The 25,718-nt window shown below is 41.0% G+C and overlaps 1 protein-coding gene across 2 annotated transcripts in view; it reads right to left on the bottom strand.

Moving 5' to 3' along the window:
- Positions 1-4,800: 4,800 nt before the first annotated feature.
- The window catches only part of TMOD2 (tropomodulin 2 (neuronal)), a 21,304-nt gene continuing 386 nt past the window's right edge, over positions 4,801-25,718 (bottom strand). Inside the window, exons 2-9 of one of the 2 annotated variants that reach the window (XM_010074469.1) lie at positions 23,952-24,108; positions 12,559-12,681; positions 11,331-11,417; positions 8,489-8,619; positions 7,764-7,871; positions 7,368-7,511; positions 6,910-7,054; positions 4,801-4,835 (exon numbers count right to left, since the gene is read on the bottom strand). In XM_010074469.1, coding sequence (XP_010072771.1) covers positions 4,801-4,835; positions 6,910-7,054; positions 7,368-7,511; positions 7,764-7,871; positions 8,489-8,619; positions 11,331-11,417; positions 12,559-12,681; positions 23,952-24,108 — 930 coding nt within the window. The remainder of the gene's footprint in view (positions 4,836-6,909; positions 7,055-7,367; positions 7,512-7,763; positions 7,872-8,488; positions 8,620-11,330; positions 11,418-12,558; positions 12,682-23,951; positions 24,109-25,718) is intronic. The other variant, XM_010074470.1, reaches the window with a different exon arrangement.

Here is a 25,718-nt window from a genome sequence, read left to right as displayed (position 1 = left end):
CTCTACAGTGTGCTTGATTCCCTTGAAGCTTAGAGCTGTGTATACCCTGGAAGAAATCAGTGTACATTCTCTGCCTCAAATTCTAATGAGGTGCCATACGGAAAGCTGCTGAGACACTGTGTGGAGGAGAGGTCAGGAAATACGTGTCTCTCTACCTGATGCTCACGGAAAGCCCATTTTGCAGGATTTCTGAGTAGAAGCTAGCTGAGAAAGGAGAATTTGATATAGTGCTGTTGCTATGTTTCGGATGCAAGATCCTGATCAGACACCAGGGATTTTCTGAATACAACAGCACACAGTTGAATTGGATACCAAATTTCGCAGAACAGTGAAACCTCTATCTTCCCTGCGTTAGTGATGAAGAAAACATGAAGTCTAGTCTTTGCAGCTCCAGTGGCAGCAGCCTTTTGTAAACTGCACTCACTTTCTACTTTGAAAAAGAATGGCAGCCTGCAGAGATCTAATATTGCTTTGTCACATAATTTCAGAGCTGTAAAATCTGAAACCAGAGCTAAAGAAAACATAAAGCATTGTAGAATAAGGGTCCTGCTTTTCAGTTGTCTTCATTTTTCACTGTGTACTTAGAGCCACGGCATATATTTAAACAAAAAAAAAGAATGCTAGTAATGTGATCTAGTCTTGGGATATGGGGCATAACTTTCAAAAGCAGGGAAGTTCTCAAAAGCAGGCTGAGCACCTGGGCCAGATTCTTATAGTATGGAGCTGTCTAAGGACAGAAACCAGTATCTTACGTGTCTAAACTGACATTGCAGCTAGTGAGAGCTGGTACCTAGTCAGTCCTGAAAATACCATGGGTATTCATGGGCAGCTTTCTATGAATAGATCACAGAAATCTGATCCAAAGTATCTCAGATAGTGACATGTTCTGAAAATGGGGGATTTTAATTTCCTGTTTATTTCCTGTAGAGAAAAGTGCATCTCTTGCGCATCTTTCTCTGAGAAGCTCAGAGTTTCAGAGGTGTTCACTGAGTTGGGAGGCAGGAAAGTATTAGGTTGATGTTAGAGTGTGCAAGCCGAGGCATGGACAGGTATGATGAACTTGCTTTAAATCTCGGAGGTCTGTTAAACCTGGGAAGGAGAATCCAGGTTTCTCTGCTCCCAATCCTGGGTATGAGCACCCAACCATCATTCACAAAGCTCCAGCCCAGTGCATGTAATGTGGGGGAACAAAAGGTGAACCCTGGCAGATAATCCAGATGAGAGAAAGCTGCAAGAGTCACAGTGGAGAAAGCTGCTTAATCTGATGTCAGAGCGTCAAGGGAGGCTCAATTCAAGGCACAAAATCATGAGAAATTGCACAAGCCAAATCCTTTATGAAGATTTATTTAGAAAAACCACAATGCTGGGGAGTCACTGTTACATAGCGTGGTAATTCCCTTCCTCTTGAGTAATATGCACCACACTGTGCGCATGCAATTACTTTTGTTCCAGAAATAACATCTTCATCTAGAGTTATACATGTACACATAGGGTCCTTGGTGCACGCTACAATTCACATACATGTTAGGACACGCACAAAGTTGAGCTTTTCCTTGAAAAAAATATACAAAAAATACAAACCAAACTGAAGCTGTCAACAGGAGAAGCAATGTGCAAAAATAGACAGTTACTCCTGAATGTTTGCTTAAGAAAAAAAGGACTCTTCTGTCCCTGCTCCTCATTCAGCATCAAGTATGCCAGATGTTGCCTGAAAGTAGAATTTAAAATAACTGGTCACATCCTGACCCCCTTCATATTAGTTGCAGATTTTTAACCAGCTAAATAATCCTATATTAATATGAACATCTGCTTCAAGCATCACCGTGTGCTGCTGTTGTATTGAACAGATCTTTATCTTTGTTGCAATGCTTGATTTGTGATGCTCGAGGCCAGGTGACAAGCAAGCCCTTGTGTAGAGCACATAGGAGAGGCAGGACAAAGATGTCCCTGGTCACTGAGCCTGCTGGCAGGGGCTGGCACCAACTGCCTGGAGAAAATGGCCAGAGATGAGGAGTTCTCACATGCTGGAAGGAGGCAGACCTCCCAGGTCCTCGCCACGGTGTGCCCAGCTCCAGGCGCTGTCTGCTAGCGCACGGGCAGGGGGCTGGTGTTTGAGATGATGCTCTCCAGTGCCTAAGGAATCCTCCCTTCAGAGGAAACATGCCTGTGCGAAGAGCGTGGCAGATGAAGGGATGGAGAGCCCCCAGGGCCTTCCCCAGCCATGTTCCTTGGTCCATGACGCAAACTATGCTGACATGAACGGAGCTGCCTGACTATATAACCACTCGTGTGGCTCTGAGCAAAGCTGTACAGGATGACATGCTGCAGACACCGTGAAGCAGCCAGGCCAATCCATCCTTGTAAAACTGCTGCATGCAAATACCAACACTTTAAATGGCAATGAACACTAGAAATGGATTGCACTTGTTTCCCTTTAACACATACATGTACCACTCTTAAAAAAAAAAGTAATAAAAAAAATAATCTCCAAAATATGGTAAAAAAATTTGATTGCTTGTTGGGATTTCCTTGGGTGCATCAAAGGAAAATAAAATAGGGGCAGTGGGATTCTAATAACTGAAGTTTGTCAGCAACCACAATCTTCTGGTTTTGGCGATAAAGAGTCTCCCTACCCATGAGACTTGATGTTGCAAAGCCCAGGATCCCCCGGTAATCTCCATGGCTTTTAAGGACTATTTATTTAAGCCCATGCAGAACTATGACTGTGTCACGTAACTTGTCATTTTTTTAATGGGATATCAAAGGTTTTTTTCACAGAAAATCCTGCATGGATCCAAGGAAAATCTCAGCAGGACTCTCCTGTGTGTTATGTTTTTTACTTGCAAAACAAAGGTTTCAGCCTTATTCTGAGGATGAAAAGGAGAGGTGGAAATTGTGAAGACTAGGATCTTTCCAGGGAAGCAAACTGTGGATACTGCACTGTAGGTCCCAGCAGACCACTTTAGCAAACCATTTTAAGTGGGACTTAAGGATACATTATTTAGTTTGGACCCCAGTATGGAGACAAATATCCAACAGGAAGAGAGTTGCCTTGGACCTACTCGTTTCCATTCTAAAAGGCACGGAGGGAGGGTTCGTCCCTGGTCACGAAAACAACACTCAGGGAAGTATGTCAAACATGTGCCAACTGCTCCTGGGGCTCCCCTGGCTTCTAATCCTGGATGCCTAGTGGCTCGCAGCTCTCCCCCGGGCCAGGGTGCCACGCTGCAGTGACCGTGACCACCAGTGTTGTCCTGTCACCAGTGCAAAGGCAGCTGTGCTTCATTCCTCTTGTCCTGTCTCAGAGGAGAGGCCAGTGTTTCCTGGGTAGCAGCATCAGCCCTAGGTGCGTTTCTGCAGCTTTCTGAAAACATTGGTACGTGTGACACACCTGACCCGAGTCTCCCTCAGCTCTTACGGCATGCGTACGTGTAACCAAAATGAACCTCTGGCTGTTAGTCACAGGCAGCTGTTGGCAGTGTGAAATAGCGGTAGAGAAGAGTTTTAGACTGTAAAATACACAAAAGGAAACATCAGACTGAATTCTAACTAAGATTTTGATGCTGCTGAGAGTTGGGGTTAGCTGCTGCTTCACAAGAGTTTTCCACTGGGTTAAGATTATGTCCAGCATCTGAGTTAAGGCCCTGATTTAGCAAAGCATTTGTGCATATGCTAAAATCTGCCCTTATTCAGCTAAGCACTGATGCAAATACCTAAGTGCCTTGTGATACAGGGACAAACCTGAACTGGAGCCTATAAATGCAAAGTTATGTAGTTGGCACAACTACACTTCTAACGTTTTTTTCCTGGTAGCACAGCTGGTCTCCTGGATTAACTATTTAATTAATCTTCATCTAAAAGGTCCTGAGAACAGTTCTATAATAGTAACAAATGTACATAAATACCAGAACTAAAAAAGTCAAACACATGGCTCAAAGCAAAACAAATATTGCTCAAAATACTTGTTGAGATTAAAATTAATAGCTGTAAACTGTGCATTCTAGTAGCAAATAAAATCCTGTTGGCCTAGAATAAAAAAACCAAAGCATTCAAATTCTACAGGATTGGCATCACTAATATTACCTTATAATGTGGAGTAAGGGTAACAAATACCAGTGTAACATTGTGAAATGATCCACCTAACCTAAGCTTATGTAAACAAATAGGCTTTGACAATGTTTATACATCTAGGCGTGATCCTGCACTTGGACCTGGATGGGTGGAGACCCAAGAAAGTAGAAGGGCGCTGTTCCAGCTGCCCCGGTCCTGCTGCAGGAGAGAGGCTCAAGGGTATGATCCTGCAAACCTGTACTGGCATTACTAGTTCTACTCCTGGGAGCATCCCCTTGCGGGATTTGACTATACACATATAAGTAACAATTATTCAGAAACATAAGGCATTGCAGAACTTGCCCCTAAAATTTCTATTTTCAGCAGAGAATCCCCTATCCATACATAAGATCATATTTTAATGTATCAAAAAGTGTCTAGAATAAGGGTCAATGTCACTATATGTTATGCTCAGTAGCACAGTTAAGATTCTGTGTATTGGCTTCAGATATTGCAAAACATTTTTCTTCATTAAAATCAAACCAACTATGAATCCTTCTCATAAAAATTAAATTAACCATTAAAGTTAAAAATGAACAGGCTGTGTTTTCAACGTTAAAAGGAGAAATTAACAGAAACGAGCAACTTCCATTGTAATGGTTTTCCAGTGCCTTCCCTCTTCTTGCCAGTGAATGCTCTGAGATTGCAGTTGGTGGCCTCCAATCTTGCCTTGCGTTCTTGATGGTGTGGCTACTGCCGCTCTCCTTCCACCCGCTTTTTACGAACTAGACCAATAAAACAAGAGAAGAGCAGTCAGTATTGCTCTCCTGAGAACATAAGGACTTTTCTCACTGACACATTCTCATCCTAGTAACATGAATAGGAAGGAAAGAGCTTCTAAGAAGTACTCACCAGGATTATGTCCATAAATGCCATAATGGAGAGATCTTAATGCTAAACAAAACAATTGTATTTAAACTGCATTTTTCTATAACATAGATTGTAGAATTTCACCAAGTGTTCATATCAATATGTTCTCCATAAAAATTTAGGCTCTGAGCTAAAGGTTTTAGATAATGAAGAAATCACCATTTCCAGTGCTTTCTGACAATGGCTTAATTTACATTTTTGTTAGTTTTATACTTTCAAAAGCCACTGTGTTCCAGCTCAATTGATAGTGGTCTACTCTGGTCTGCATGGCAGTGCTCTATTTAAGCATTAGGCATCAAAAATTCATAACTTTTCTAACTGCATTAGTATATACTATAGGTAAGCAACAATCATATCCTTTTAGAAAATAATTTGAATCATATTGGTATCAGTGAGTATTAGTAACAAAGAGAACATCATACTGAACCTTAAATTATCTGTTTGAACTTCACATTCTCTGATTGCATCAACAATCCGATAGCAAGTTAATTAACTCTGGATTCTCACTAGAAACCAAGGAGGCTGAAGTTGCCATTTAGTGAATCAGAGAGCAATAAGCTTTGTGTTATGGGCAGAATTATTTTGACAAGCAGCCCCATGTGAATTTTTACAGCACTTAGGATACATTACACCTGGTATGGAGTAGCTCTAGTTGGGCAGCACTTTTTGCACCGTACCCTAATAAAAATGTATTGAGTTTTCTCTGACTTGGCCAGATAAGATTAGTGAGGTTCTCCTGTTCGTGTGATATATAATATGGTGTTACATCGAAATGTCATGTCCTGTTTCTGATATTGGACTGCTGAAGTACAGAACAAAAGCAGTAAAACTGGATGAATGAATGCTTTTCACTACAGAAAGTCAATAACAGCAATATATAACTGCAAACATCCCATTACTTTACTATTAGGAGGTTTATTTCATAGTGCTTTCCTGGCAAACAGACTGCATTATTCCAAAGCCTACAGTGTAGCATCAATCATTTGTGTCTGCTTTCAGTGTTTTGTTGCTTCATTTATTTTATTTTATTGTATTCTTTTAGGTATTCTGTCCTACTAAATCTTGAACGAAACCATACAATAGAAAAGCAGGAAAATTAAGATTAGGTACAGGATGTAGGTCTAATGGCAACTGGTTAATTAGTGGGAAAAAAAAGCCTTTCTCTCTTTGTTGGTGGGATGTTTCAAATGCTATACTATATAATAGTTCCAGGATCAATAGCGTATCATTGGAATGCTTAGGTACTGCAACAACAAAAAAAGTATATGTGAAAGAAATAGGTTCTAGCTCAACTTCTATATTAGTTCTCACAGAGAGAAACCCAAGCTGAAGCCAGTAAAGGCATCATGGTTTGACACTCCACTTTGAAGGAGAATTGATTAAAACCACACAGTTAATCTTTATTTATTTTATTTATTTTTATTCTTACTGTAAACTACTCCTGACAAGTCATCTCCTGCCTACTCTGTGTATTGAGCACACAGGGCAGAGCACGTCACGCTCAGGTAAAGCTTGCAAAGCATTCTTGTCTTTGCCTGTAGTTGGTCATGCAGGCAGGAAGTTCTCTTTTGTTCCCTTGCTTGGCCAGGTGTGGTGTGCTATGGGCAGGGCAAAGAAGTTGTTCACTGAACAAACAGGACGGGTTTGTCTCTCTACTCTACTGGAAATCCAGGATGCTCCATGGAAAAGGTTGAAGTAACCACCCTTCCCAGCACAAGTGGGAGAAGAAGAATAGTGGCTCTTAATCACAGCAAGATCTTTAATGTTCTCTACTCAAGAGTCTGTAGAGCTATGCATCATCCTTCACATACACCAGGCTGGATGTTTCAGAGTTAAAACTCAATCTTATGTACAGACAGGAGGAGTTGTGTCTAGGAAAGTCAGGGCTTGGCTCACATAAACAAATTAGTAGATTTAGTAGCATCTTACCCAGGTCATTGTTTTTAGTGATAGCTGCTGCTACCCTGGTTCTTGGACCTTGCTTTGTGAACTGGTATCCAAACTTGAGAATCTTGGAGTTCTCCTCCAGCATTTTGGCAATCTCCATCTCTACAGATGTCCCCAGCTGCTGCCTCTGTTGGTGATGTGGTGAAATGTCCCCAAAAGAAAAGAAAATATTTGGTTTCATATGAGAGAGAAATAGTACTGTGCTGCAAAATACAAAGAAAATCCTGGCCCTGGTGATTTTGCTCTGGGTTCTGTATTTGGCTTTGACCAGTTTTATTTAGAAACTTTCCAGTGTTCGGTTGCACAGGTATGGGACAAGAGCTGCAGAATGACTGAGCCACAGAGGCTGCCTTGACTTTGCCAGAGCCCTGTAGGAAAACCCTCTGGGAACCCATATAGAAGGGAAGCAAAAGTGGACTCACTCAATGCTCTCTGTTTACCTGGTTGTCAATTTTAATCTCTGTCAGGGATTCATTCTCTTTCAGTGCATCAATCAGTGCCAAGATACCCGTTCCAGTGATGAAGTTGGATTCTACATTCAGACTCTTCAGTGTTTTGTTAACTTTCAACATATCAGCAAATGCCTGAGGGGTCAAAAAGAGGGACTATGAGATAACATCTTGAAAGTTTCAGGGAATAACAGAGAACCTTCAAGACATGGCTTAGTACCTACAAAGAAATAAAACACAAATAGGCTTAGAAGAACATAGAGGTAGATCAGAATAGATTACACTTCTGCTTTGCATAGTCACAGGTAAATTCTGCAAGGGAAGATGAAGAATGCATCCTAAAGCAGACAAATTGTTGGTTTTTTTCCAAACATTGTTTAAACTTACAATAGCTACAGGGTCATTGCTTCGAGTAGCTGCAAGGCTGAATGTCTTCACATGTGTGTTGCTTTCCAAAGCTTTTGCAAATTCTTTCAGTGTTGGAATAGGAATATTCTATATTAAGAAGATAAATCCAGGAATTAGGAAAGCCAGTCACATTGCTAGACACTGATTTTAATTATTATCAAACTGATTAATAGATAGAGTCTATGCAATTTAAACATCCCTGATGCTTTTAAAAGTATCTCAATGGGCAAAGCGTCCTCTGCTTGTAGCGGCCTTCAGAGACCCACGGAGGCCTGCGCCAGGATGCGATGTCAGCGCTCCTGTTAAATGGGTCAGGCCAACGCAAGCACATGACTGATCTCTGAGCTACTTTCCTATTTTGCTGCTGGTTGTTCAGTCTCTGCATGCCAGCTCCTCCTCCATGCGCATCTATGGGATAATTGAATTAGGCTGTTGATGATTATATAGTGCCCATGAGATATCTTGCTTTACAGTCTGCTAAAGAAAGGCAGCCAGAGGGAGTCACCCCTTGGGCACCTTTTAATTGGCACCCAATTCAGCAGCAGGCATTGATGACCTTGGAGCCTCTCCAGCAGTTCCCTCCACACCCCCTTTCTGTGTGCCCTGCTTTTCCTGAACAGTAAAGAGACAAAATTTGAAGATAAAAGACAAGGGCTTTAGCACTAGTTGAATAAATGCTCCCATGATGAAGCCACAGCATCTACCTTTATGTTGTTGAGATTTATTTCTGTGAGACTAGGATCGTTTGCTTTTATCCTTTGTAAACTTGCTTCCACGTTGGTCGGATTAGGTGGCTCCTCAAAGATGGGCTTGACCTTTTCACCCTTCACCACATCTGTAACACAAGAGCTCATGAAATGTCAACGTGAGGAACGGGCGTCATGAGTGACAGTCTGGCTTTTCAGTTCCCATTTAGCTTTGGTGTGGAGCATTCAAGAATGGGTTTATATGAACCACAAAACTTGAAAACAGGAGAATTATCCCTGTTATCCCTGCTGTGCCCTTTACACCTTCTGTGCGCCCAGAATCATATGGCTGGAGGCTGCGGTCACAGCGGCTGGGCAGTATCCTCATGGGCAAATTCCTCCCTTCCGCACAGAAGTCCCAGTACAATTAATTTGAGCCAAAGCAGCTTTAAAGACTTGTATAGGCTGTAATAGACTGCAAGGGCTGCTTTGTTCTTAGTCTAACATCTGTAAAGGAAGGCGTGGTCAGAACTCGCCCGTTACGTTAGTGAGAAAATGTCCCTGTGCCTATGAACAGACTGTGCTAACGTAAAGGAACATGACCATTAGGCCCCTCAGTTTCCTTCTCTAGGCTGATGCTATCCACTTCACTATAAATTCAATTAGCTCTTGAAAAATTGCAACACCTGCACTTTCTGAATAATAAAAGTGTCAAAGCCTGGAAAGGGAGTCCATTCTGCCAGCACTGAGAATTATGGAGTCTTTGAGTATTCAGGCTCCAAAAAGATACAGTTTTTAATGTGGGCAGCTGTGAGCTATAAATATTCTTAGAGATGCATAAAAATCATAGCTTAGAACAATTAGTACTTCTAATTCCCACATGTATAGTTCTGGAGATTAATTTATAAGCCCTGACCACCCAAGCCACTAGAGGCAAGAATGGGCCGTGTTACTGACCACAAGTACGTTTAAACCCTTTTATTTTATGTTGCAGACAGTGAGTTATTTTGAAGATTTGTGCCAAAGTCTCAACATAGTACACATTGCTATTCAGTGCAATGGGTGAAGTTCATGCCATATCATGGGCCAAAAGAAAACCAAGTATTTTTTAGAACTCATACTCTCAGTAGAGATTAAGTCATACACAAAACCACAAAGCTGGTTTTGACCCTACTCCCTTTCACCCCCAAACTTTTGTAAACTAATTCCCTGAGAGACCTCACGTATCTGTGAATAACACTCCAGCCTTCCTAGGGAGTAGGGAATTGAAAACTACCGGTAAAATGTATATAGAGAATTCACCTGGGATTCAAGAATGGAAAGTAAACAAAAAACGGCAAAACATTTTTTTGCACTTGTGGCAACACCCTGCCAAGCTGGGAGCTAGGGATAGACTTGCAGCCTCTCCTCAGGTTAGACATCACAGCATGCTCCATCTAGAGTTAGCAGTGGTTTTTGTTTTCTACTTCTTGTTGCTTCCCATGAGTTTTATCTTGTTTCTTTAATCATGGTGCTGTTTTGCCACATTGACAGGCAACTTTTGAGATGTCTCCCTCTTTTACTGAAGCATTTCACTTGGCTAAGGAAAGGTATTGCTCTTGGACCAAAGAATACAGTGATGGACAGGGATTTTCTGCTTCTTCAGGCTGTGATTGGAGCATAGTTTAGCTGACTCACATAGCTGACATTTTGATTCAGTACAACAAAAATATTCTGAAATCTATGTGGATTAGTAATGCATGGAGTTGCCTGTTATGAGATAGATGGCAGCTTGCACAGGGCCCCGCTGGGGAGCTTTGCAGAGCAGTCATAATCCTGAGAAAAATGAAGTGACATGGTGTCCTGTCTACTTTCCCACCTCCCCTTTAGTAATGAAGGATGGAAATGAAAGTCCTTGGTAAAGATAGCTGCTGTTCTCATGGCCTTAGAAGAAGAAAACATTTTTTGGGTACTGTTTCTCTAGGAAAGGGCATGCCACAATTTTGTCTTAAAAAGGAAAGTTTAGCCTGCTTGATATCCCAGAGCTTGGAGGTGATGAGCTCTGGATCGAGGCTTGGCAGCTCTCAAGAAAAACTTGGAATTCAGATGTACCTATTTCTCCCCGCACCCAGCCTCCTGTTGGTTGCTAAGCCAAGATCTGATTCACCAGAGGTCTGTTCATTTAGTGCAAACACTTCTGGATTTGTTTTTAGTAACTACAGCTGTTTTTGTTGGGGGATTTCCTGAACGATTACACTTCCCTCGTACCTAAGGAGCCATATAACAGGCAGTGTTTAAACATGATGACACAGGACTAAGCTGATGGTAGTAGATCAGAGAGAGTAGCCAGGGCAGGAGATGTTCGTGCAGTCTTTGCATCCCTGTGAACGCAGCTTGATGTGACTGTGGTCACAGACGGGACTCTGCCAGGGATTCTGCCACGTTCAAGCCCTGTGGTTACAAGACATTCTCCAGTTGTGTAGATGTAGGTACTCGGGGTGTGATCGGCTGGCCTGCGCTGTGGCCACCTCTTAGCTACAACTCACTGTTTTCTGTCTACTGCCTAAACTGAAGTGGAATAAAAATACTTATGTCTTGGCTTCTTAAATACTCCCATCTTTTCAAGCACCTCAGCAGATCCAGATACTGCTCTCTAGGAAAACAAAGCTCCTTAGGAGTGATTTATTTGCATAACACTGTTGTCATTATAGATAATGAATTTTAAGATTGTATTTACTTTACAGAGCTCCCTCTCATGATTAATTAGATCAGTCAAGGTAAAGCCCAATTACATTACACTAAATTAGACCAATACACCCAAACTATGCACACAAGTCCCCAAAGATAACATATGACCCACAAGAGAAACCTGCTTTCTTACTTCTCACAGTTCCTTTTCCATCCTTACTGCGGGCTCCTCCTTCATCAAATTTTGGGTTGTTGACCATGTTGTGCACTCCAAGAACAGCTAAAACGTGTAAATAACAGCAACAGGATACAATGTGAATAGCAGGAACAAAGACTGCAGAAAAATAGCTGCTACAAATTCTACTTTAGTTTAGTTCCTCAAACAAAACACCCTTTATAAAATGTTAACTCTGAATCATGCTTTCTTGTAGGGAGAGTCTTTTCTTATGGAAAATACTCTGTTCTGTAAGCAAATGACTCTTTAGGTGCCCTTACAGATTATTTTCAGAACTCTGGGCAGCAGGTGTTGATTGCTGATTTTCATTGGACTTTGATACCTCCAAATTCTGTCATGAATGGCTGGATAGTGACCAGAGCTGAGCAAAACTTGGAACTTCATTCCATGAGCTTTAGAGTTCCTGAAAAGTGCCAACTGCATTATAATCCTGTGATTCCTGTGATACACCACATTTCAGGCTTAGGCAAGACTAATGCATCCAGAAATGGCTGGTGTAGGCAAGAATTACAGAAGATAATGGCAAGATCATATGCTTCAATAGGACAACATAGTAGCTACAAAAGTTTTGAGTTTAATGTTGATCCAACCCAGATTCAGATTAATCTAATATGCTGAAATATTTAATTTAGATTTTCCTAATGAAAACAAAAAGTCAGTAGAGTTGTAATTCTCCCACCAAATTTTTTTTTACAGATTAGGGTCCAAAAAGGAAAACCACGGACCTCAGAGAGCCCAGGAAAGGATCCACTCTGAACTGGGTGGCCAAGGCAGGACATGTCAATGGTTTCGTAGGGAGGTTTCAACACTAGGTTGAGCGGGGGTTTAGGATGACCCACTGACATTAATCTCAGCAGCCCTGGCTGGTTTGCATCTTCCCAAATTAGGGACTCAGATGATGATGTGCTATCATAAACATACGACATACCCACGATACAAACTGCTTGAAAGTCACAGGTGGCTTGAGAACTACAGATTGGCCTCTGTTATACCGTAGGTTAAAATGTTATTTATGCAAGTGGACACACTTCAAAACTATTTCCGTTGTACACACACTAGAACAGGAGGTCATAGTCTGGATTTAAGGAAAATAACTAGAAGTGGTGAAGATCCCCAGATCTACATAGTCTGTATAGTGAACCAGCAGGGACTTGTGTAGGGGGATCATGCCTAAATATAATCTAACCTGCAAGGTCATAGAGCTCAGTATCTGAAGCGCTGGCCAGGGCTTCTTCTAGCTCCGGATCCAAGGTCACTTTCTCTTCTGTACGGGTTTCTATGGGCTTTTCTTTAGGAATAAATATTTTTCCTAAGAGAAGAAAAAAAACCCAGAGTGAGTAATGAATTACTGGAACAACTCCTCTGCCTGCTGGCAGTGGGGAAACAGGTCTGTGACAGTGCAACTGCTTGGAAATATTATCAAGTGCATGTTTTCCTCTTTCCTACTTGATGCTAACCTCTACACCACAATCTTAACAAGAGTCTAAAAATAAAAGGTGCAGACTTCTGCTCTGTGTTGGTGACTGTTAATGTGGAAGCATATTTTCAAAAATACATCCCCAGGAACAGTCACAGCTGGGATTTTTATGAAGTTCTTGTGGCCTTAAATAGGCAGAATCAGGTCTATACAGATAGCTTGCAGAAATTTCATCCTTATATTTAAATGAGGCACCAGAAGCATTTAAAACCATCCTACTGCAACAACCTTTCAGTTTACCAAATTCCATACAAGAGCCTGAAAGCTCGGCAAACCTGTTCTCTTCCAGTAACTCAATTTTATTCCCAGCCTCTCCATCAGTGTTTACTCTCTCTGTTTCCTAATGATCATCCACATAAGTAGCCTTTTCCTGATCATCTGTGCAGGCCTGAAAAGTCCGAACTGAACTGAACCACATGTTCCCCAAGAAAGACTCCTGACCTGTCTGTCTCTCCTTGTATACTGCTGTTACATTGGGGTTAGCAGGTGTGTTTCCACGTGATATTCCCCCAAGACTGAGATCATAAGCCCTTCTTCTGAATGAGAAAACTGCAGGATAAATCCAGAAACAACATGAAAAGTCAGACTAGTCCTGTAGCCTGCTATTGTAGCTGACCTCAGCAGTGAGATGATGCAGCTGCAAATGCCTGGAGCGAGAACCTTTAAATGGGAGCTGGGGCTGCACTTCAGTCCCCAGCAGGGCTGGGGCTTTTCTCCCACTCAACACTCATCTACCAAACCCATACAGTCAGTAATACATCGGATGATGCCACAAGCAACAGATGGTGTCATTGCTCTGGTAATTCTGTAAATTCCCATGTTATGTTCTCCACTGTGGAGTCGTTCCCCTCACCCTGTGCCTAACAGCTATGTCTTAAGCAGGCTTTAGTTAATCCCTTTGTAATTGAAGCTGTGACGGCCTTTGGATGCAGGTGGCTTTGGCCCACTGTCAACTTTAAATTGTCATATTTGTACAGCTTCGTACACTCTAGATGTAATGCTTCAAGCATATCCTGTGGCTTTCTGAAATGTCTTTAACATAGTTCAATTTTAACTGTCTCAGCAATATTATTTTGTTACCATTAACAAATGCAGTTCTGATATTTAATGTTGAATTACAGATGCTTTGCCTCTGGTTTTTCAACACTGGCGTCCTTCTGCGACTTAATTTTTCCCATTATGGTCCAAAGTATCATTTTTGTGTAGATATTCATTAATCTCTTTCATATAAGTTTGTCTACAGCAATTTCTGTACTGTCAGCTTCCATAACTGAGGTCACTGAATAGGCTCAAAAAAAATTTTAATGGTAATTTCTGACACTCTGGAAAGGTTTACTGACGCAGGATTCTAATTATTTACCCCAGAGATATTTGTACTAAGGCTAAATAATTTCTGAGTACAAAACTGGACAGGAGGTTATGTGTAGAGACAAAGTAGTATCATTATGATTCATTTTTCAGGTGATATTTTAAGTGAGTCATTTTTTAAGAAGAGGCACTTAGAAGGTAAAAGCCTTTGTGGGCCACTTTTGCCACGCACTGGATTATATGAATCAGAGACAGCCATCCCAGCAACATCAAACAAAAGTCAAGGGGAAATCTGGGGTGAGGAACACTCTGTGAAGACAGATTAGTTATGCTCTCCAGATTTCATAACAGCACGAGTGCAAAGATTTCAGATTCCCTCTGCACTACCACCTAAGCAGAAGTGTTGGATGGCAGCTTCCAGACACCACTGACAAGACTTAACTTGATGCCAGCTTGACCAGTAAGGATAACACCTATGGAAAAAAAATTAATGACTATGTTGGAAGCTAAAAGATCAAAACTAATCAGAATCTCTGAGTAAACAATCAATAGTGAGGAGTATTGCCCATAAAACATTTTTCTTTCAGATCACTGGTGATTCCACATGAGTTTCAAGTAATCAGTAGGTCATCCTGAGATCTTGAGGGAATCCTACTTTTCTTTATCCTGACAGATAATACTATCTCCGAACAGCTATACTCTACAGAGCCCTCGCTTGCATGAAATGTCTCCCAATAAGTGATTCCTCACAGACCCAAACCCTAGCCAGCCTGGTACCAAGTACCGCTGGAAGTCTATGCTTTCACACGTAATATTGCAGGGGGACACAGGACCTCAAGTTTTCTGTAAACTGGACACGACATGTATCATGGCTGGTCCTTCTCTACGGACTTTGGATGTGGGCAGGCCAAGTACCTTGTGTAGCAAGAAATCCAGGGGTAATGGAAACCAGTACAGGCTCATACTACTTCTGTGCGCTTCACATATACAGGAATACAATTTTTAAGCATTTGTTTCAGGCATATGTAATTCTTGGATGGCAGCCCAAATCTCTTTAAATGTGTACATGACTCCCAATGATAGTTTCATTTAAAGCATTCTTGGCAAAGGTTTTAGAAAAAAATTCTATTACTGGTTATATGAAATATTTAAAAGGGCAAGGTCATGTCAAAGATGGTAATATATATCTTTAATATATGTGGGCCTTGCAGGCATCCAGTCGTATTTTAAAAATATTCTTTTTTCTGCTATCTAGATAAGAACGTTCTTTTGCATTATCCCACTGCTGTAGCACGGCAGATAGAGATTAGAAGAGCTTTCTGCATTTAGCACATTACTAGGAATTCATTACCTGTCCCCCAGCAGCAAAACTGTGTGTCTGGGCTTACAGATGTCTGTCAACCAGTTTTCCTTTATTATTTTAAGGACAGAGTTTAATGATTCAGGAGGTCCCTCCTAGTCCCACATCCATACATTGTAAATTCATTATCCAGTGCCATCATGGAATTCCCTGACAAAATAAAATATGGATTGTGGCTTGCTTGTTTCAGTGGTGCAGCTTAAATTTAAAATTTATTATTTGGAAGAAGCCTTGGAAGAATAGTGACGTTATATTATTTTAAAGTGAGATTTATGAAGAAAGGCTGCTGCTCTTGGTGCTCTTCATATTCACACTGTATTTTACAAGGCACTTTACTGTAACATTCTATGTGGTATAATTAATGTTGGCTGTGTTACATTTTGCCTCCAGAATATGCTAATGTTGTGTGCTAAGTCTTAATAGTAACAGCTTATCTTTCTACCAATGAAAAACACCTTGAAAAGTTTTGTTTATACATATCACATTTGAGCTACATCACTGTTGACAACGCTGATAACCACATTTATGAACAAAAATAATACATTCCTGTGTTTAACTGCAAAACAAAATTCAATTCCAGTACTAGTAAGCATTAAATTATCATGTTATTTTTACACATACATAGAAACCCAAAATGTCTGGAATCCAAAGTGCTTTTTTTCAACATGAAATTTTAAGTGTAAATCAATGCAATTCTTCCCTTCCTTTTGTCAAACTGGGAGAAGTGGCTGGGGTGACCTGGATGACGACTGAGGCGGCTTATTAGAACCCATGGGACTTTCTGACCGTGAGTGCAGTGAGTAGGGATTTGTCCTGGCTCAGTCTAACAGCAGACCTATTCCTTTTCACACACTGCAAAACTTCTATTCAAACTGAAATATGATACGCTTCATGTTTTACTCAAAAGAGGGTCAGGGAAAAAAAATCCATTGAAAACCAGAGAAAAGAAGGATTCAGTAAAAAGGACTACAGAGAGACACAGAAATGCAGAGTGAGATAAAAGGAAAACAAATCCTATGAAAAAAATAAATACACTGGGTACAGTCATAAAACCATAGACATAATTTTACCACTTGGTTTCAGCAAGCTCTGATTTCCTGCATTATGCAAATGCCCCCATTAAAGCAACGTCAAAGCAAAGCAAGGAAATGAGACATATCCCTATCTCCATCTCCTTGTCCAGTGTTAGTTAACTACATGACCACATATGCACATCTATAGGAAAATGTATTAATTGAGCAGGAAACTACTCCAAGTGTATTTTCCTGAAGTAAGTTTATTTGTTGTTATATAAGGGGAAAATGAAGGATTTGAATAGCAGAGTTGGGAGGATTTTACTAGTGCGTCCAATCTAAAAAACATTTTGAGGATTTCATCTTCATTTATAGTTCACAGCATTTGGAACATCATTTCTGGTATGTCTTCTCTCTGCTTTCCTTCTAATGTCATTAGACTTTTGTGAATAAAGTGCCACCATTTTTATTTAGTACAAATACTCAGTATTTTTTCACACCTCGTACAAGCCAAAACTCAACAAAGCACAGAGCAATGGGAAATAAGCCCCTTCATACTAGCTGCAAAAATGTCCTTGTATTTAAAATCAGTTTTATTAAGGATAGTTGCTTAGTTTTATAATACAAGTGTATTTTCTGCCATGATTGTAAAACAATAATGTACTTTCTTTTCCTACAAACTGTAGTTCAGATTATCATACTTTCAAGAAAATATCTGGTTACACTTATTATTTCTTACTTTTCAATGAATCCCTGACTCCAGTGAGTGTCTGTTTATTCTCATTTACAGAATGCTACACTGACTTTAGAAGTGAAATTCAATAATCTTGGAAATCTGCCTTGCATAAATCACAGGCACCTGATTCACTTTTTCCATTTTGCACTATTCTTTGCTTTTAAAACTTCCTTAAACTCCTCTATGGAGTTCTACGAAAATGGAACTAAATTAGTTCTTACCAGGAACAAATTTGTATTACAAAGAAGAAAACAGGCCAAGTTCAAATAAGTGTGAAGCTGAAAGCTAGTAGTAATTAAAATGCAGTATCATAGTTGCTGCTGTACTGTTACTCTTGGATTAGTGTCTGTATATTCTATGCCTTCAAGGTTATGATAATGGAATAAGAAGGTTGCAAATTTAAGCTTTCCAAAATTATTAAATCTACTGTGCATATACACAAAGAGGGAAGTTAAATTGCAGCAGCATCTTTGATCAGCGTGTTGTGATTCTACCGCCTTAGAAACACCCTTTAAAGAACTCTTCTGAAATGTACACTTTGTCAAATAAACAAAAGCCAACCTATAACCTTTAAAAGAGAAGGAAGCGCAGAATTCCATCAGACCCTCATATGGATTATCACAACAGTTAGGATCCCTGTAGTCCTCTGGGTAACCACCTGGATTAACCTGCTTCACCAACAGCAGCAGAAAGCTTTTAAGTCTGATGTGGAATGGCAGCTGAGGAGGAAGAGAGTCAAGCTGTGCCACTGGGCTTCAGGTTCTCAGGGACATCAAAGAACACTGAAACTTAGGCAAGGCTAGATGCCACACTACTTACGTTCCTCTCTGGCCTCTTTTCTCCCATCTCACAAGTTCTTCTCCTCTGTTCCTTTCCTTATTCCCCACCTGCCTTCCCCAGAGCTGCCACGTCCAGTCCTTCAGCCTGAACATCCAGCTCCCTGGAAACCAATCCTTCTGCCTCTCTGCACTGGCCTCTCTGCTGGCTGTTCGCTCTTTTTTCTCCTTTATAGTGCCCTTCCAAAGCGAGGGGAGCACTGCCAGAGCAGGAGAGAGTCTCCCTGCCCCTGGTCCTGGTGTGCTCCCAGAGCACCCCGCACAGCCCACGCACCCTCGCGCCACCGACGCCAGCTCTCCCCAGGCACTGCTCTGCTGCCCCACGTGCTGCCTGCACATGCAGCCAGAAGCTCTGAGGACATGACTAATACTCACCGCAGGAGGAATATTTGGAGAGCACTATAACAAACTGGATGTACAAGAAAGTACAGTATTTTGAAGATGCCAAATTCAACTGTATTTCCCTGGGGATTGCAAAGGGCATACATTTCAAGACCCCTCTTCAAAGCATGGAGGCACTGCAGCTCATAAAAAAACAGCTGGAAAAATTTACTTTAGATGGCTAAAACAATGTGTTTTCTCCTAATCTTGTTCTTGGAAACAGCTGAGTCCTTTTTGCTGACACTTTCCAAAAATTCAGCCTGAGGCAGACTCTCGGCATGGGAAATTTCAGTATGAACTCTGTGAGCTTGGCAAAGTCGTGAGCAACCAAAACAGGGTCTTACAAAAGCAAGCAGTGAAAGGCACTGGCTAGAGGCATTACTGTCAGCAACTGCAGCACTTTCAATGCTTTAAGAGACAAACATCAGTTCTAAATTTAAGCCTTGAAGAACAGGAAGAAGGTGGAAAAAATTTAAACAAACCATTTCAGCATTGGGGGTGAAAAGACTGCCTTTGTCAATCCAAGAAAGATACTGTGCCTCTGCACTGAACCATAAGGTTTTTATATAGAGGCTGTTAGAGAAACTGGAATTGGAATGCATTAGCATCTAATCTAATGCTTTGACCTTCTGAAAATGATTGTCGTTATTACTATTGCTGAGCATTGATACTCTGCTTGGCAGAGCACAACATGCAAGATAGATGGTCTCGGCCAGAGCAACTGAAAACAGGAGTTTGGCCAAAAGTTTTCTGGTTTAATCATCCTTATTTTCTTCCTTTTCCCTTTTATCAGTTGGCTAAAAATGTTAGTATTTAATTGCATACAAGCGTGTTCCCCTTCCCTTTCCAGCCACAAATAATAATAGCCCAATCCACTGGGGTTTTTCCATGACTTTGATGAGAACTGGACCAGATCCAAAATGAAATGGTTTGGCAAGGAGCGGAAGACCTTGTAGAAAACAGGGATAGTGATGAAGGGTTGAAACAGCAATCCTTACAGCAATTAAAAATGGCATGGCCATTTTAATATCTAATGATATTTCACAACAACAGAACTTTTTTCTATTATGTTTCATTAGTATCATGTAATTAAGAGAACCACTGCAACAAAGCAGAAACAGAAATGTTGTTAATAGTTTATGTTTGTATCACAGTAGTGCTCGAATCTTAACTGAGATCAGATGTACATACCACGTTCAGTAAGCAAAAATGTGCAGCATTGACATTGCTCTTTAATATTTTGTGCCTGCACTGCCATTTACTTTCTCTGCCTTTTCTTTTTATTTCTGGACCCTTAATGAACCTGAAAAAGGTACAGGAAAAGTTTTGCAGTGATCTAAGTGTGATAACTGGCTGTTCCAGCTACATGTGTTAAATGCAGTGGGTCTGTCTAAGTAACTTAAGCAGCCCATCAGGTTCTATGTAACGATTTCTAGAATATCTATCCTAAGTAGGAACTAATCCAAAAATACATAAAATAAACACTTACAAACTGCCAATCACTATGGCTACAATTATCAGCCCTAATTCCCTAAACCACTGTTGGTCATTAATAACGAGCCCTCCCTCTGTGGGAATGGCTGAATGACAGCGGTGCTGCACACCAGCTCCCGATCCTTGGCATACCACAGTGGAGCAAACACTCGCCATGGGGATGTTCAAACCCTGACTTGTGTTAGGGAGGATGTGGGGTAAAGCGGTCTGAGAAAACTGCTTGGCGGCCAGTTCGGGTGTGTGCCTGTCAGGTTGTGACTGCTCTGACCCTCGTTCAGCGCAAAACTTGGGTTTCATTGGAATTTGAGAGCTACCCCATACAGGCGCAAAACTGCCTCTGTACAGCAATTAATGTAGGATGTTAACAAGCTGAAATACAGCAGAGGGCCAAAACCCTAATGCATCCCACACATCTGATTAGTTTTGCCAAACATTTCCAACCTCTCAAAACCACAATTACAATTAAAAAAAAAAAAAAGGCAATTCCCTGCATGACCAGCCCCCCACCTTGAGTTCATATTTAACACTTCCTTTGCTTTAACCACTCTGAATATCCCCGCCAGCTCTAGAATTGGTTTTGCCTTGTTTTCTAGCACATCAAACCTGATGGTTTTGTTCAGTATATAGAGACCAACACAGGCAACTGAATTCTGTCCTTCAGCAGCTGTTTGCTATTGCTTTTTTGTCAAGAACTCTCCAATAAAACATTAACACAAAAAAAAAGAGAGGCAGAGACACTGGATAAACAATAATGATGTATCACAGGCTAATCTGGAAGGATATTTAAAATGCCACCTTCTTTTCAGCTCATCACTTAATTTTCAAGTCAGTATCAGCTTAGAGTGATAAACATAGGAACTGACAAAAATGTCACTTAACATTCGGTAGAAGCATCCCACTTCCTAAATTTGAAAAAATAAATGCTTTCCCAGTGGCAGAAAAATATCAAAGTAGAAAACAGTGAGAAAAGCTTAAACAACACTTGACATATTCTAATCCTACTAACACACAAATATTCTCAAGAGGTAAATAGTGCCAAATGGTACACTGACATCAACACCTCCCATTTCTAATTACACACAACTGGATGCATTTTAGAGCTGTCTCAGAATTAATGTAAAATTAATTGTGGACTATTTACAGTATGGCTACATTATAGCGCTGTTATAATGTAAAGAAATCATTTAACAGGCATCTATATAATATAACCATATAAATACTTACCAATCTGTAAATATACCTTAGAGACCATCAACAAACAGAAGGTAAAGAATAAGCTTTTCCTCAAGAGATATTATTCTTCAGTTTCTTTTGAGAAATGTAAATTTATTTATCCTGAGCTAATTACTAAGCTTTGGAAGAATACTAATGATTCTCTAATTAAAGTGACTTTAAATCTAGCATGTAGTATCATACCTTGGAAATGTCTCTGCAGGATTGTCTTACAGTCATTCTGTTATTGTCTCTTTAATTGAGTTTGTCAAAATAAGTAATGCCACAGCTACAAGCACGGATTCTAAGATCCAGAGCCAGCCATGCATGGCCTTTACGTGACATTCATCATGTTTCACCAGATTCACCCAATTAGCAGAATTATCATACAATTCATAGGAAGATTCATTTGGCAGATGGAGATTTCAGTCATGTTTCATAAGGCTCAGATTCTGCATGAAGTCTTCGCAGTGTGGAGGAAGGGGGAAAGAGAACAAGAAAAGGAGACAGAGAAGCCCAGTGCTTGAAGCCTGGTCGTCTTTCAGTACGACGCCTCCTGCCAAGTCAGGGGCAGAAGAGAGAAACAAGTACCAATATGGGATTAAGCTCAAAATAAACAGATTATTTTTCAAAGCCAGTTCCCTCTTAAAGCAGCACAAAAATGATGCTGTGCTGACACATCCAGTTCTTAACTGTCAAGGTGCTGGACCTCATCAGGTGTACAGACCTCAGATTAATGCTGTTATTTCTAATATTAACAAAGAAACGGGTTATTTTCCTGGCATTTGGCCTTTGACTTCAAAGAAAATTTAGTGGAATTCGTTGTGTTTGGATTATATTTGTAAAATGACTGCAGAAATCACAGAACAGCTGTTGTTTTCATTGGACTTAATCTGCTAGGGCTGATACTGAAGATTTTGTCAGGAACTGGTGTTGTACAAGGAACATGAGAAATTAAGGGAATAACTCCCTTAGCCTAAAATGCTGTCATAACCTTGTAACTGTAATAATTCTTAAAATTGTAATTTTGAAGTAAATGATTAGAGTGAATCCAAACCAAAATGAGAATAAATGTTAGCATGGCTGGAATCAGTCTGTGCTGAGGGAAGAGGGACCTGTGTGGCTATCTGTGTTTGTAAAGCAGTGGTACTTCCACACCAGAGACACCAGGAGTTCAGAAGCAGCACTAAGAAGCAATTTAAAGGCATCTGTAAACAAACATAGGAATAATACTGCTTTAGCCTCATCAAAAGAAAACCGAACTAGAACATACATGCCAGTGCGTACAATAACACTGTCATGGACAATACCGGGATTAGTTTTGCACAGATCAAGTGCTGGTCCTATGGGTATATGACATTCTGCACACTGCTGTTTTTTCGAGTACTTATGTTTCAGGCACGTTTGCAGATCTCGGGCATAACTCCAGTGCAAAATGCAAAGTCTCAGCCCTAAGTCAGTAAATATCAGTAAGGTGAGACCTGACTGAAGATGTTGGTATAACTATGCAGAGACCTGCAAGCAGTAACTTGTAACACTGTGGTGTGTGGGAGACTGGAAAAATGAAATAATAAATCCATAATACAATAAACTTGTCTTTTTGGTATAGTATGTGCTTGATCACTCCTGCTACAGGCAGGTTCACTACAGTGTCACTGCATTTCAGCGGGCTCATCATCAACCCTGTGAATAGCACTGAGCATGAGACACGACAGAGGAAAAAGTGGGTTAAAGAATATGCTGCATGATAAAATAACACATCAATCGGATCGAGGTGAAAACTGTCTTGTTTGTCTAAAGCCATTGTTCCAAAAATGAGAACACAATGTAATGACTAACAATTCTTGGCTTGCAAATAACATTTTCTATCTTTGATAATAACACATAAAGTAAAAAATGTTGCACTTTCTTGAAACATCTGCTTTCCCGTATGCAGGTCCCATTGAAATAACAGCAAATTCATCAGATGGTCAAAAATGGACCCAGACATAATAAGTTCCTTCTTGAACGAGGAGGTGACCTGAGGTAGGCATTTTTATCCACTGCATAGAAACGAGGAAAAGGAGATAATGGTGCTAAAGGAACATTGCTCACTTCAAAATATGACTGTTCCTGCCCTAAGGTTATCCTACCAATGTTTGAATTATTAGAATTAGTTTTCCTGTTTTTCCCTTTTTTTTTCCTGTAGCTGTAGGACAAAGGGAAGCGCAGAAACTGTCTGCATGAATAGCATTGCCAGATGTGCTAGTAAACAAGTGGAAAAATACTTATTTTATGTAAGTGTATTCCCTAAGCTATTGCTTACAGCAATTGTAGGCAATACTTACTTAGAAAGGCATTTAATCCGTTTCCTCCTAAACACCTCCCCCACTGCAGTACCTTCGCGTGGGCCTAGTGCTGAACGTGGGAATAGCCCCAGTGAGGTTAGCGAGGCCACCCCTGGCCATCCTTGACTGCAAATAGGGGCATTGGCTGGTCTGGGAGCTGCAGATTGAGCCCTTTGCTCGATAGACTGGCATTTGTGTGTTCCCATACCCACAGACAGGCCTGATTAAACACACAGTGGTAACTCCAGAGCAGCGAGGCAGATCACCGCTTCATCTCCTGCTACAGCAGCTCTGGATCTGACTCCCGAGCTTCACCTGCACAGTAACAGCCTCTGCCTCTTTTATCCCAGCGTATTCTCCAAACAGGCCAGGCAGCGACGGATGCCTGTGCTCAGGCCGTCCCTTCCTCACCACCCACACGATGTCAGACAGTACCTTTCTTTTCCCCTGTAAACGGTACAAAGTCTTCTCTGTCTTTGTGCTCAAGCGCTTGCTTCTCCAGGTACGAGAGCAGGCGTTCCCTGTCGAAAGGGCCCGTGGCAGCTTTAGTGGTCTGGTCCTTTTGCCGAAATCCTGCTGGAAGCAAGGCATTCTGTGAAAGAGAGGGACGCATGTGAAAGAGATGAGGCCATTTCATGTAGCATTCAAAATGTCATTTCAACGTTGCTGTTTGTTAGGTGAAGCCATTCTTTGCGTGTTACTTTACATAATGCTCTTTGGTGACAGCAGTGACACACGTTACTTAAATGTAACCACTAAAACCAGTGTATCTTCTAGGCTTCTTGACTGTACTGCCTATTCATATTTTTATTAACCATATTTACAATCACAGCCCCAAAGAACTGATCAAGATCAGAGCCCTTTGTGTTACACATACTATAACCACAGGGTTTCCAGTCAGGTACATAGACCAGGATAAGCTTCCTATACATATTATTCTCTTCATTTACTGTTTTTCCTCCTCATTTTTCTCTCTCTCTTTTCATTTAAAAAAAAAATTCCTTTCATTCTAACGCAGATGTCTCTTGGACTTCAGAAATGAATGGCACGCACGGAAAGTAATTGGTGAATTATGTGGAGTTCAGCTATTTAGAGTATGCGGGAAGCAAGCAGATGAAGCCCCACTTTAAACATGTAGCTGTGTGACCATACGATTGCATCTCCATCCCATAACATAGAAAGATGTATAAGGCTCCCACATTTCAGTCCAGGAAATCCCAGGGGGGAATACAGGTACTGGACTTTGCAGTGCCTGTGCAGTGAAGCCAACGTGCTGAAGCAACCCCAGAGTACTGCAGGAACACCCCGTCGTTGGCCAGAGCACGCACAGTAAATCTGACCCGCGGCAAACACCCAGCGAATCCTGAGCACAGCCACTGAACTCCGGTCACTAGACACTTTATCTGTGCATGCACAAATGTGCCCAGAGTGCTACAAATTTACTGCACATAGGCAGCCTGACTACAAATGCACTGTGGCCTGTTTGGGGAGGGGGTGGGGTGTGTGTTCTGTGTCTCTGTTTGAGATGCCAGAAACTTGAAAATCCCAAAAAATGCACTGTAGAAGTGGTAGTAGCAAGGGAAGTGTCAGGGAGGGAGAGAACAGTAAAGCCCACCCTTAATTACCAGATAAATTTGTGCTATAAAACTAGAAGCTTTAATTTATTGTAATTTTTCAATTTTCTGTTGTCTCTAGAGTGAATGGATTTTATCTGACAGTTTACCTGCCAGTTTTCAAACTCCTACATCAGTTTGGAAGCTTTTGGGGTAGGTACAGTCAGAATTCCCAACCAGCATGCTTGTGACTCTACCCTCACTATTGTAGGACCAACTGGTCCCCAGGCCAGAGATCTTTAAATTATTTGTGAGAGTGTCTTCAAATATCCAAATTATCCCTGCTCTCTAGAAAATGACAGTTGTGTAGCTGATCTTATTTTTATTAATCATGCCTAAATATATTCTCTTCAGCTAAAAATATCTGTGCTGAATGACACAGCCAACAGATTTCAGAAGTTCAAAAGATCCGATCTTCACAGACACACATTATGTTTGTTTGTTTCTTGGTGTGCTCAGAAATAGCAGCCATAAAAAGCTTCTCATCATGCTGCAGTGTACAAACATGATTAAAGATTCAGATTGCAGACAAGCTCGTGTCTAAATAGACGAGGGATAGGGAAAGGGCACACTTGTGCGAAAGCAAGTA

Source organism: Pterocles gutturalis, unplaced genomic scaffold (genome assembly GCF_000699245.1).
Source record: "Pterocles gutturalis isolate BGI_N339 unplaced genomic scaffold, ASM69924v1 scaffold19412, whole genome shotgun sequence".
NCBI classification, from domain to species: Eukaryota; Metazoa; Chordata; class Aves; order Pterocliformes; family Pteroclidae; genus Pterocles; species Pterocles gutturalis.
Note: the sequence above shows the minus strand (reverse complement) of the source record. Positions and strands in the feature narration are given on the sequence as shown.